This window comes from Mus pahari, chromosome 3, assembly GCF_900095145.1.
Source record: "Mus pahari chromosome 3, PAHARI_EIJ_v1.1, whole genome shotgun sequence".
Lineage (NCBI taxonomy): Eukaryota > Metazoa > Chordata > Mammalia > Rodentia > Muridae > Mus > Mus pahari.
The window spans coordinates 73,106,712-73,120,477 of record NC_034592.1 but is presented as its reverse complement, the minus strand read 5'-3'; the positions used below and the strand labels follow the sequence as shown (position 1 = coordinate 73,120,477).

Genomic DNA, 13,766 nt, shown 5'->3' with positions numbered 1-13,766 from the left:
AAGTTTCTTAACTTGTTCCATCTCTTGGTTTCTTTGTAATGTCCACCCTGCATTGATAAATAGAATTTTACAGTATATTTTAATGTCATGGAGACTGCCTTAAGCTTACTCTTTTATTCACTATTACTGCGACCATCATAGTGCCCCTGCCAATTCTGTGTGTTAGATTTAATGTTCTGCTATATAAAGCTTGTGAATGATGATTTGAATGGAGAAATGATTTCATTCTTTATCTATTAGGAAGAATTCAGTTGAGAACCTCCTTCTGAGCTTTCCTTGATGAGACATCTAATCCAATGTCATTACTTGATTTTGACTTATTCAGATTTTTTGTTTTATCCTGATGAAGAATTGACATGAAACATATCTCCAAATTGGCTCTTTATTCAGGAATACTTTACCAGACATATTATCATACATCTTCTGATAATAATCTCTAATGACTCATTGTACCTGTGATGTTCTACACTAATGTCTCAATGTTTAGTTATTAAATTAATAGCGACAACAAATGACATACAGCTTACCTTACTAACAAGGAATGAAGTAAGCTCCAAAAGAAGTGATGATAGCTTTTATATAAAATCATATCACAAGATAGAGGATTGATGAGAAAAAAAAGAAGAGGAGATAAACAAGGTAAGTTCAAGACTCAGTAAAAATAAAACTGAAAAGATACATGAGAAATATTGCTAATGGTTTAAACATTGCTAATTATTTAAATTTAAATATTGCTAATTATTTAAAATGTATTTTACATTTATCATAAATTCCCTTCATTTCAGAATTCATCAAATTTTAATATCATCTTGGTTTACATTGAGAAGATCACTCAGTGTTTATGACATTATGATATGACCATACTAGGAATTATTTTTCACAACAATGTAAAGACAGATTAAATTGAGTTCATTGACTTATGAAGAAAGATATGACATGTCTGAATTACCTATACAGGAGAAACAGTCAACAAAGGTCACACACACAAAAATGGTGTGCAATTTTTATTGTAACACAGGATGATACTAATCACACTACTAGCCTGAAATTAATTCCATAATTCATGTAAGCTATAACATTATGGAGTTAAAGAGAACATTGAGTTTTCACTGCCTTTCATGATAATCATATTTATATAATTTCTACCTACAATCCCTGAGCCAGGCCTCTGGTATAATTGTGTAAATTACTTAGCACTTAGACTCCTCATGAATAACTAAAACAAAAGTTCTTATTATATCTATATTAATTTCTTTATCTATCAAAAGAAAGGAATTTTGTTTATTTAATATGAAAACATATATTTTCATTCCCCAGACTTTTCCCATTTTAATTCCTAGTAATTGATGGTTATTCTTTCCTGTCTGATGAGATATGTACCACAGATTGCCATACAAGCTAAAGAAAACCACTGGAAATCTTTTTTTTTTTAAGTATCTTTAATTTTTTTCATAGTCCAGTGGTTATTCCACTTCTGGTCTGTCCACCTGCAGTTACTCATCCCATTCCTTCTCCCCCATCTCCAAGAGGTTGTGACTACCCTCCTGTACTCCACTTGCACATGCCGGGCCTTCCTATTCCCTGAGTCTTCAAGTTTTTCAAGAGTTGCCTGCATCTTCTCTCACTAAGGCCAGATTAGGCAGTCCTCTGCTGTATATGTATTTGACCAGCAACTTCTGGTCTTCCTATAGAGTTGCACTAGCCCACAAGTTCTTTTAGCCTTTCCCCAGTTCAATGACAGGGGTCTTTGACTTCAATCCATTGATTGGTATCTGCATCAGTCAGCTGCTAATTAGGCCTCTCCAAGGGCAGCCATGCTAGGCTCCTATCTGTAAGCACACTTTAGCATCCATAGTAGTGTCAGGCCTTGGAACCTATCCTTAAGATTGATCTAATTTGTGTGTGTTACTGAACCTCCTTTCCCTCTGTCTCTGCTCCATTTGTGTCCCCGCAGTTCTTTTAGACAGGAAATATTCTAGGTCATAATTTTTGACTCTGGGATGGCAACCTCATCCCTCTACTTGATACCCTGTCTTTCTACTGGAGGTGAATCTTTCAAAATGTCTTTATTTCCATCTTCAAGAAATCTTTTTTGGCTGCTGAGTCTCTTGAGCTTTCTAACCTGTCAGAAGGTAGAAATATGAATTCAAAAGCAAATATCACTTAAAATCATAAAATATATGTGATTTTAAAAGTAAGTAACAGTATAATATTTGTAGAATAAATAAAACAACATAGTATGGGCATATATGATACCTGTGTTTAGTGACCAATTTTAGAAAATTTACCATTACACATGATGTATATGAAAAAGGAATTGTATCCAAGGAACTCTGCTGACATGATTGTATGAATAAAAGAAATTCTGTTTAATGCTTTTTGTCTTCAATATGTGCTTTGTTGTGCATTAATAGGTAAATTTCTAAGGTTTCATATATATATACTACATATACATACTTTTCCCTCTAGATAATTTGTAATTATGATAATTTCATCAGGTGCTACTGTTTACATTCTAGATTGAAAGGAAGAACCCACATGACTGAAAATCAACGCAATGAAAATAATACCAATCACGGCTTGATACGAGCAAGATTCCAACTGAAGTATAACTTTCATGTATGAGACTGGAAAACCTCTTGTGTTCAATAGGCCTAAGCTAAAAGTCTTCCAAAGCACAATCCCCCGTTCTGCTGCTTTAAATTATGCTCTCTTTCTTTCTATTTTTTTTTTTTTTTCAATGAAGGATCATGATTCTTGGTTTGGGAAATGAGAGTTCTGTGACCATGTTCATCCTTTTGGGTTTTTCAGAATATCCACATCTCCATGCACCTCTTTTCCTCCTATTTTTTACAATATATACAGTTACTATAATAGGTAACATGGGCATAATTGTGGTCAGAAAGGTCAATCCCAAGCTCCACACACCCATGTACTTTTTTCTCAGTCATCTTTCATTTTTGGATATTTGTTATTCCAGTGTATTTACGCCTAAACTGCTAGAAATCTTGATTGTGGAGGATAGGACAATCTCTTTCAAAGGATGCATGACACAATTTTTTTTTATTTGTGCATTTGTGATTACAGAAATGTTCATGTTAGCAGTGATGGCCTATGATAGGTTTGTTGCTGTCTGTAACCCCTTACTCTACACAGTTTCAATGTCTCCCAAGCTGTGTGCATTCCTTGTAGCTGGAACATATATGTGGGGTGTACTCTGTTCCTTGACAATTACATACTCTCTTTTGCAACTATCCTACTGTGGACCTAACATCATCAACCACTTTGGTTGTGAGTATTCTGCCATTCTGTCTTTGTCCTGTTCTGACCCCACCTTCAGCCAAGTGGTATGTTTAATCATTTCTATATTCAATGAGACTTGCAGCCTCCTCATCATCCTGGCTTCCTATGTCTTCATAGTTGTCACAATCATTAAGATGCCTTCTAAGGGAGGACTCCAAAAAGCTTTCTCTACATGCTCCTCCCACCTGACTGCCATCAGCATCTTCCATGGGATCATTCTCCTTCTCTACTGTGTACCCAATTCCAAAAACTCATGGCTTGTGGTCAAAGTGGCAACAGTGCTCTTCACTGTCATGATCCCCATGCTTAACCCCCTCATCTACAGCCTTAGGAACAAAGATGTAAAGGGGACAGTCAGCAAACTCATGCGCTTAAAACTTCAAGCTCATTCAACATAATTTAGGCATATATTATATTTCTATATATACATATTTATACCAAACAAGTTGATTATACTTTGATCATAACTGAAATGATGACTATTCTTACTGAGTTATATGTTATATATATTTTCCTTGAATGCATACTGCTTTTCACTTTTTAATAACATATTTCCTTTTACAAATACAATGTATTCAGCTATGTCACATGTGAAGTTTCTATATAGAATTTTTAAAAAATATCTGTGGTGAATATTGTAGAAGTAAGATTTAAAAAGTAAATTACATACTCAACAATTTCTACCCATGTTATACTTTATTTTGACTTTTGATAAATAAATAATGTGAACAAAGATAATTGTTCATGTATTATATAAGCTGAGAATTATTTTTGAATCAGTAGCATTGGTGAATTATGGTTATAATTACATTTTAATGTTTTTCATATAAAATCTTGTTTTACATTATAAAATAGTGCCTTTATTTAAACAGCAAGCATGCACTGAAAATATTAGCTTTTAAGTGCAGTGTTCACTTTTGAGTGTCAACATGATATACTAAGATAAATAAAATGTATTAAACAATGCCAATATCAAGAATGTATTCTATTTGCTTAAAACAGTGTTTGGATATAGCATATATATGATTGATAAAATCATCAAAAGGGAATTTTGTTCATCTTTTCTCAATAATATTGAAAGTACAAATGATATTTCTTATGCAATAATTATAGAATTAAAAGATAAATACTGGTGACTGTTTTTACTTTGGAAATATATAAAAATGATCAAGTTATTCCCGTGTTGACTATTTTTATTTTCATCCTTTTTTTTTTTCATCATGTTATATCCCATTCACAGTACCCCATGCCTCCATAACTCTCAGTCCCACCTAACAAAGCCTCCTCTCAATGCAAGAAAAGCACCCCCACCTCACCTTGGGTTCCACCTAACCCTGAGACATCTAGTCCCAGCATAAATAAGTACTTTGTCTACCACTGAAGCACAACCAGTCAGGTCAGATAGAGGAAGGGATCCAATGGTTTTCAACAGAGTCAGAGACTACCACCTCTTCAATGGGTAGAGGACTCACATGGAGAACAAGTGGTATACCTTTTATAAATAAGGAGGGGCTCCTGCATGCTATTTGGTTGGTGGTTCAGTCTCTGTGAACCCCATTGTGCCCATGTTAGTTGACTCTGTAGGATTTCTTGTGGTGTCCTTGGTCTTCCAGGTTATTCAATTATAGTCTACACACTTCTAGAAGACTCTCCATACTCTGCCTGATGTTTGGCTATGGGTGTCTGCATCTGTTTTCATCTGCTGCTGGATGAAGCTTCCCAGGAGACATTCTAGGTTCCTGTCTGCAAGCATAGCAGAGTATCATTAATAGTGCCAGGGATCGGCTCTCTCTTTCAGTGCATTTTGTATAAAGTATTTATATTATTATGTTATGCTACATAAGGACAATATTCTTTGCTGTATACAATTTTAATGGCATATTGTCTCATGGTATATCCCAGGCTAAGGCTAACCTGTAACTTGTATTATAGCTCAAGCTTGCCACAAACTCATGGTAATCTTCCTGCCTCAATTAGTCAGGGGTAGCACTACAAGAACATATAATTTTATAGGATTGAGACTACCCCACCTGGGGATCCATACCATAATCAGCCACCAAACCCAGACACTATTGCATATGCCAGCAAGATTTTGCTGAAAGGACCCTGATATAGCTGTCTCATGTGAGGCTATGCCAGTACCTGGCAAATACAAAAGTGTAGCTCACAGTCATCTATTGGATGGAACACAGGGCCCCCAATGGAGGAGCTAGAGAAAGTACACAAGGAGCTGAAGGGATCTGCCACCCTATAGGTGGAACAACAATATGAACTAACCAGTACCCCCAGAGCTCGTGTCTCTAGCTGCATATGTAGCAGAAGATGGCCTATTCGGCCATCATTGGGAAGAGAGGCCCCTTGGACTTGCAAACTTTATATGCCCCAGTTCGGGGGAAGGCCAGGGCCAAGAAGTGGGAGTGGGTGGGTAGGGGAGCAGGACAGGGGGAGGGTATAGGGAACTTTCGGGATAGCATTTGAAATGTAAATAAAGAAAATATCTAATAAAAAATTGAAAAAAAATAGGTTCAAATTGCCTGGAAAAATAATAATATTGCTTATTGAGATATATGTATATGTAGACAAGCAGATAAGTATAAAATAAGCAAGCATACCATTTAAAACAAGATAATGAAACTTTCAAGATAATTCCAAACTGTATTTTCTTAATCCATGTTTATATAAAATTTGCAACCTTATAAATGACTTTCTGGTAAGAACATCATTGAGAATGTTTAGGTTTTTTGACTAAAGAATTTAAATATAAAAGTATACAAATAGTAGAAAAGCTATTCATAGGCTAAATTGTATTCCTTGAAAATCTAACAGGAAAAATCCATATAGAATATTGTGAATTTCTTCTCAGTGATACATTGTAGAAACATAGGCCTTTTATCATCTACAAAATTATGAACAGGCAAAAATATTATTATTTAAATACGGATAAGACCCCTCTAGGAAGACTCCGCTAAACCATATTTCTTATAATAAATGTTTTATAATTTTATAAGAAAGATATCCCTCATCCTATTTTACTTCTTTCCTATTTCATTGCATTTAAGATAAAACTGTAATTTTTAATTATGAAATGTAAGTTTCAAAATAATTATATAGATATAATATACATATAAATAATTTTTAAATTGTATTTATTTATTTATTATTGCATATATAAATTATGTAGTTCTATCATTCTCCCTGTCCCTTCTCTTGTTCCAATTCCTCCTGTGTACTTCCCATTCTTGAAAATCTGTGGTCTCTTATTCATTAATTATAATTATTAGATTTAAATGTATATAAGTTTATGAATGTACCCTGTTGAGATTTTTTAGCATTGCTCAAACTTATTTAGTACTTGCCTCTTGGGATTGACTAACCTATCAGGGGTTAGGTCCCTGCGGGAGACTAATGCTTTCTCTATCAGCAACCATTAATTGTTAGTGACTCTTCTAGGAGTAAAGCCTTCTGAGAATTACCCCATCCAAGGTGGCATGTCAAATTATGTTGTCATATTTTAGACCTTGTTGAGATATCATGGTTGCAGCTCCTTCTTCACATATAAAAGATTGTTCCTAACAACAGACATGTAGTTGGGTGCCTCTGGCTCTTAAAAATTTCCCCCCATCTCCTGTCATGTTTCTTTACCAGTGGTTCTCAACCTATAGGTTGTGACCCCTTTGGGGGTCCTATATCAGACATGTTGCATATCGGATATTTACATTATGATTCACAACCAAAGCAAAATTACAGTTATGAACTAGCTATGAAATAATTTTACAGTTAGGGTCACCTTAGCATGAGGAAGTGTATTAAAAGGTAACAACATTAGGGAGGTTGAGAACCACTGTCTTGAACTTAGATATAGGAGCTCCACTGAGGATATATTAAAGACATCCCACAGTGAGCTACCTCTGCATTTTCACCAGTTTTGGTTTTCTATAATGATCTCCATCTACTGCAAAAAGAAGCATCTTTCCTGAGGGTGAGAACTGTTCTTTTATACGGGAATAGGGATAAGTGTTTCTAATGAAATTTGAAATTATACTGGCTCAGTGAATTGTTATTATTAGATTCTCTTCTAGGATCCATGGCCCCACCAACCACAGATAGGAAGATAAATTTATAATAATAAACATGAATTCCCTATTATTGAATGAGTCTTAAGTCTAATTTCATGGCCATTTTTTTTTACCTCTAAGATATATGTTCCATTATTGCACCTTTCAGGAAATCTTACAGTTTATACATAACTAACTTTTATTTATAATGATCATATTTTTATTTCCAGATGAGAGTAATGAGTGACTCATTGAAAAAACACAAGCTATGTTCAAATAAAAAGTGGACCTTGATTGAGATAAAGCACAAGTATGTCAACGAGAAATCAATACACGTTTGATGTATGACATCCCAGTGGCTCCTCTTGGAGGCCTGCCTGCATTCCTTCATACCTATTCCTGGGCTGCAGACTGCTGCTCAGGATGAATTCTGTGGTATCTTCTAACAGAAGCCAAATGTGGAATGAGGGAAATCAGAGCATGGTGTCTTCTTTTATTTTGTTGGCCTTTTCAGAATTTCCAAACCTCCAATTGCCCCTGTTCCTGGTATTCTTGATCATGTACACAGTTACTGTGTTGGAAAACCTTGGTATGATTTTTATCATCAGGGTGAATCCCAGACTCCATACACCTATGTACTTTTTTCTCAGCCACTTATCCTTTGTTGATTTTTGCTACACATCTGTAATTGCACCAAAGCTGTTAGACCTCTTGATTGTAGAAGACAAATCAATCTCTTTTGAAGGGTGCATGGCTCAATATTTTCTTGGTTGTACATTTGTGATTATAGAGATGTTCATGTTAGCAGTGATGGCCTATGACAGGTTTGTGGCTGTCTGTAACCCCCTGCTCTATACTGTTGCTATGTCTCATGAACTCTGCTCCCTTTTGGTTGTAGTTACTTATATATGGGCTGGGATATTTTCCTCAACTCTCACATATATTCTTTTGCAGCTCTCTTACTGTGGACCTAATGTCATCAATCACTTTTGCTGTGAGTACTCAGCTCTCCTTTCTGTGTCCTGCTCAGACACCTCCTTTAGTCAAATGGCATGCCTGGTCATTTCAATGTTTAATGAGGCTTGTTGCCTCTTGATCATCATCACTTCCTATGTTTTCATAGTTGTCACTGTCATTAAAATTCCCACTAAGGGGGCCTTCCGAAAAGCATTTTCCACCTGTGCCTCCCACCTGACAGCTATTGGTGTCTGTCATGGGATCGTACTTCTACTGTACTGTGTGCTCAAGTCCAAAAGCTCACTGTTTCTTGTGAAAGTAGCCACTGTATTCCACAGCATGGTCATCCCTATGCTGAATCCCCTCATCTACAGTCTCAGAAATAAAGATGTTAAGGAGACTGTCAGAAAGTTAGTCTACCTGAAATGTATTTTTCATTCAATATAACAAACAAGTTTTAATGACTTTCATAAATATACTTTATATATTTCATTGAAAACTTGTAGCTATTTCTATCAGTGATGGAGTGATATTCATTGGAGAATCAGACAATTTCTGTGTGCCTACAAAAATTAAATTTAATTATGCCTTAGTAACTAACTGTAAGAAGAAGAGAAAATATGTCTTCAGAATTCAGTGTACTGCTGTGGAATTGTAATTGTTTTCAAAAGTATGTTTTATAATTACGAATTGGCTTTCCAAATATATAGCAGTACTTAGATGTTTAGGAAGAAACATGAAATATCTAAAAATATTCATTTTATTCAATTCCAAATAGATTACACTGATATAAAAATGAACAAAATATGATATATTTATATTTTACTTTCATAATGTATAGTATATTGTAGTTTAATTTATTCTAACCTATAAATTAACCATTTTTCTGTTAGAAACCAACCTCAGGATTTAAAGTATATTGTAAATTCCACTTTGTTGCTTGTGATAGTGTACTCTGTGGTTATTTTTTACTGTTACTTATGTAAAACCAGGCTGAAATTGCTTTAGTTTCATTTCCTTTGTTGAAACTATGTTGGTGTAATAATTTTTCTCAGGTTCTCCCTTTACTCATATTGGAAATATGATATAACAACAAGCATGTTGTCATTAATGTAATAAATGCATTTGATGTAGGTGTTGACTATATATATAAAACGAGACATCATTTACAATTGTTAGTTATTCATTATAATTAACTAGTTATATACCATAGGCTATCTGTTTGCATCTGTTATTTTACTGAGTGACTGGGGTTTCAAGTCTAGGCTCCTAAACTAGCAAATTTCAGTCTTCAAGCCTATGCTCATAAAAATATTTGGCTACTCATCTGATTAAAGCAGAGTCATAATAGAGCATCTAACTGACTTCAACTCATAACTTTAACATAACTCATATTATACTTCATCTGTTAACCTAACTCAGGAGAAATTCAAAGCCTAAGCTCAAACCCTATAGGGGAATCTAGAAGTATTTTGTAAACAAAAGTATTTGAGTATCAGGGTGTCATATTTAGTCAAGTTATTGATAACATATTTTACGTGCTAAATTTCATTTCCATTGTTCCTATGGCCATGTGAATGCTTGCAATTGTGTGCTCATTGTTATATTACATAATCCAGAGGTGTGAGTGAAATGCTTTATGTAAATTTCGTTCCCCTTGGCATTTAAGAATTTGATTGAAAATTTAAAAAAATTAAAAAATTAAAAAAATTAAAAATTAAAAAAGAATTACAATTGAAAATACACGTGAAGTAGAATTGGAATATAATCTCACAGACTAGCAAAATGGTTCCTGTAGATAGTGGAAATAAGGACAGAAACATTGAAATATCTTTTTTACCTTTGTTTACTGATTTTACAATGAGCATAACATGAAATCATGAAATAATGAACAGGAATTGCCAGGTAGTGATAAGAAATAGGGAACTGAAGATTATCATCAGTGAAGAAAAAACAAACAAACAATGAAATCTGAGTTACAACTAACTATTAAGGGAAGATGTGGTTACTATATTATAATCTCAAAAATAAATGATAACCATGGCTATTAAAACACTATAGAATATTAAACTCTTAGGTTTTTTTTTTTCCCACAAATTATCAATCAGTAATGCTACCAAGTTTTTGGTTCAATTAACTATAGGTAACTCTTTGACCATTTTTTTTTTCAGAATTACAATTGTGGTATTATTTACAAGTCACATGTTTTCTTAGTGTATTTATTGATAAAAGATTGGTGCAAAAACTAATGTATAAAGCAAAGTTAGCTAAAAAAATTATAACATATTTAAGAAAGAAATAAGAGTAAATCTCTTTAATTCTTATTCTGTCAGTTCACTGTAATTAATAAATTGTAATTACATCTGATTTATAAATGAAATGAAAGAAAATTTCATATGATTTGATGAATTATCCATAGATATATAATACTGTGCTCAAACAAACAAACCTCTTAGTGGCTAAGCCTTGAGTGTCTGATTCTCTACAAATCTCTAGACACCTTTCAGGGTGGTAGTGATTTGTCGTTATTGTGGCTGATTCATTAACTACATGTTCTCAAGAATATAGTAAGTAGCCTTCATTTTATGAATTAATTAAATTTGAGTTTGGATTAATTTGCTGAGGATAGAGAATGCAGCTCTTAGTGATGGCTCTTATTCAAGAAGTTTAAGGTTATAACAAGAGTATTATTTTTATTAGATATTTTATTTATTTATATTTCAAATGTTATCCCCTTTTCTGATCCCCCAGAAGCCCCCTATCTCACCCCCCCTCCTGCTTCTATGAGGGTGTGCCCCCACCCACCAACTCCCTCTTCACTGTCCCGGCATTTGGGCATCAAGCCTTCAAAGGACCAAGTGCCTCTTCTCTCATTGATGCCTGACAAGGCCATCCTGTGCATATAGGGCTGGAACCATGGGTCCCTCCATGTGTACTCCTTGGTTGGTGGTTTAGTCCCTGGCAGCTTTTGCTGGTTGATATTTTTCTTCCTATGGGATCTGATACATTTTTCATTCTGAATGGTAGAATAATATTTATGCATAGGATTAACAAAACTTTTAACATGTCTTGAAATATTTGATAATATAACCTGAAAAGGATTAAATAGGTTCTTTTAAAAATATGAATCTCCAGAAGGTAAATAAATGTATTAAACATAAAATTGAAAAATATGAATACAGATATTCTTAAATATGTAATTTCTTGTGATTGTTACCATTATATTTTCCTTTCACATATGTGTGAATAATTCCAATAGGTATGAGTATAGGAGTTTGAGTTTTAGAATGCACAGAAGCAACATTGCTAATGAAAACAACAGAAAATCAGAAACAATCAACAACTCTATGATTTTAAAACAAAAATTTTATCAATATTAAATATCAAGACACTAAAAGAGATCATGTAGATATTCTTAGTCAAGGTTCATCCTACTAAACATTTAAAAACATTCCAAATATATTGAATATAACTGTAACTAAATATAAGAACACTTACAATAATCTGAAATGTAGAAACTATGTCAAGTTTGTGAGTGTTATCTCAATCTGTCAGCAGAGCAGGATAGGCTTAGGATGTTTCATTGATTTTCTTTAAATGAGTTATGTTTTGTTCTATTTGTTCAAATTGTTTGTTTGTGTCATCCTGGCTCTAAGGAAATTTCACCCAATTGTTCATTTCTGTCTGTCTTGATTCCTTTAAGGGACTTATTCATTACTTCTTTCCTCTATCATCCTTGTTTAGTTTATTTGTAGGGCTCTGGAATATTCAGGGCCTGCTGGACTCTAGTGGAGCCATATTGCCCTGGCTGATTTTGACTGTGTACTTATGCAGGCTTCTGCATCTATACATTCAGTTTGGGGGTTATTATAGTTCTATGTCCTGATTTCAGGATTTACCTTTCTTTGGTGGGTGTTTTTTTTCTTGGTTTCAGTTTCCATTTTTGTGTGTTGGTTTTGTTTGGCCTGTTTATGCTGGCTTGTTCAGCTGAGATTTAGTGATAAGTGTGGAGAGGGAGGTCAGGAGGGTTGGTCTGTGGGATTCACTGGAGGCACTGGCAGGCAGGAGGGAGGCTGCTTCTGGTGAAGAAGCTATCTGTTGCAGAGCTATCTATTATCCTGAGGGATTAGGTCTCTTGAGGGACCAGAGATAGGAGAAAAGGTACTCAGCAGGCTTCTTACTCTTCTTAAAGGTTTGGATTTTGATTGAGTAGGGAATGTCTGCCCAAGTTAGGAACTGGGACACATCAATGAGTGGATGGTGGGAGGTGAAAAGGGAGTTGTCTGTAAGATCCACAGGAAGAATGGAAGTGGGGAAGTCTGAAAAAAAAAAAAAAAGAAATTACTTTGGCCCCTTAAATGACTTTTTATAGTCCTTGTGACTTACTTAAACTTTGTCATAATGAGCATTTGTTCATAGACACTGCATCATTTCTTGGATCCAGGTTCTTGCACTTTGTGAGTTCCTTCTTGACTCAATTCAATGATGGAATAAGATCTGGAAGTATATGTCAAATAAACCCTTTCCTCCTTGACTTTTGGTATTTTATCATAGGAAAAGCAACTTTAAGAAACTATCATCTGGTGGTGGTACACGCCTTTAATCCCAGCACTCCGGAGGCAGAGGCAGGCAGATTTCTGAGTTCGAGGCCAGCCTGGTCTACAAAGTGAGTTCCAGGACATCCAGGGATATACAGAGAAACCCTGTCTCAAAAAAAAAAAAAAAAGAAAGAAAGAAAGACAGAAACTATCATCTATCAATCTATCATCTATTATATAATTTTACATCTATTACTCTGTTGTCATTCTATCTTAGATGAGCTGACCTAAAATCTTCTAATACACAATTAATTAAAATAAAATTGAAAATCTTTAATCAAGGAGCCCTCTGTTTTCTGAGGATGGTGCTATCCCAGGGGAACTTCCATTCTCCCACAGCCTCCCCTCCACTTTCACCACACTCATGAACCATAGAGGTAAGTATCTCTTTCCCCACCTACTGTCCCTGCTCCCTGAGCTCTCTGGGCTTAGGCACGTTTCCCTTAGCAGTCTGTTAGCCCAGGGAGACCTCATTGTCATGTCAAGTCTTCTCCTGCCTTCACCAGACCTGAGACTCCTGAATCATTCAAGTCTGCAGGTCCAGAACCTTAAAGCACAAGGGTACCCATCAGAGGTCTGCTACACCAGGACAATCAAGGATCACCACTCTCCCAATACCTACTATAACAAGAACATCAAGGGAATAAAACCTTTCAGATTTCTAAAGGCCCAAAAAAAAAAAAAAAAAAAGCACAGTCAACAGAAGAAGCCTGGGTAATATGCCACCTTCAAAATATAGCTACCACATACAGCAAGCCCTGGTTCTCCTAATGCAATGGAAACACAGGAAAATGACTGTAAGTCCAATCTTATAAACATGATAGAGACCATTAAAGAGGAAATGAATAAATAC

General features: G+C 34.9%; 2 protein-coding genes across 2 annotated transcripts; both read left to right on the top strand.

Moving 5' to 3' along the window:
- Positions 1-2,750: 2,750 nt before the first annotated feature.
- Positions 2,751-3,701, top strand: LOC110319197 (olfactory receptor 5D18-like). Its single transcript, XM_021194654.1, has one exon. The coding sequence runs from the start codon at positions 2,751-2,753 to the stop codon at positions 3,699-3,701; it is 951 nt and encodes a 316-aa protein (XP_021050313.1).
- A 4,058-nt stretch (positions 3,702-7,759) lies between these two features.
- LOC110319154 (olfactory receptor 5D18-like) lies at positions 7,760-8,854 on the top strand. The gene has a single exon (XM_021194588.1). The coding sequence runs from the start codon at positions 7,782-7,784 to the stop codon at positions 8,760-8,762; it is 981 nt and encodes a 326-aa protein (XP_021050247.1). The 5' UTR covers positions 7,760-7,781; the 3' UTR covers positions 8,763-8,854.
- The last annotated feature ends 4,912 nt before the right edge of the window (positions 8,855-13,766 follow it).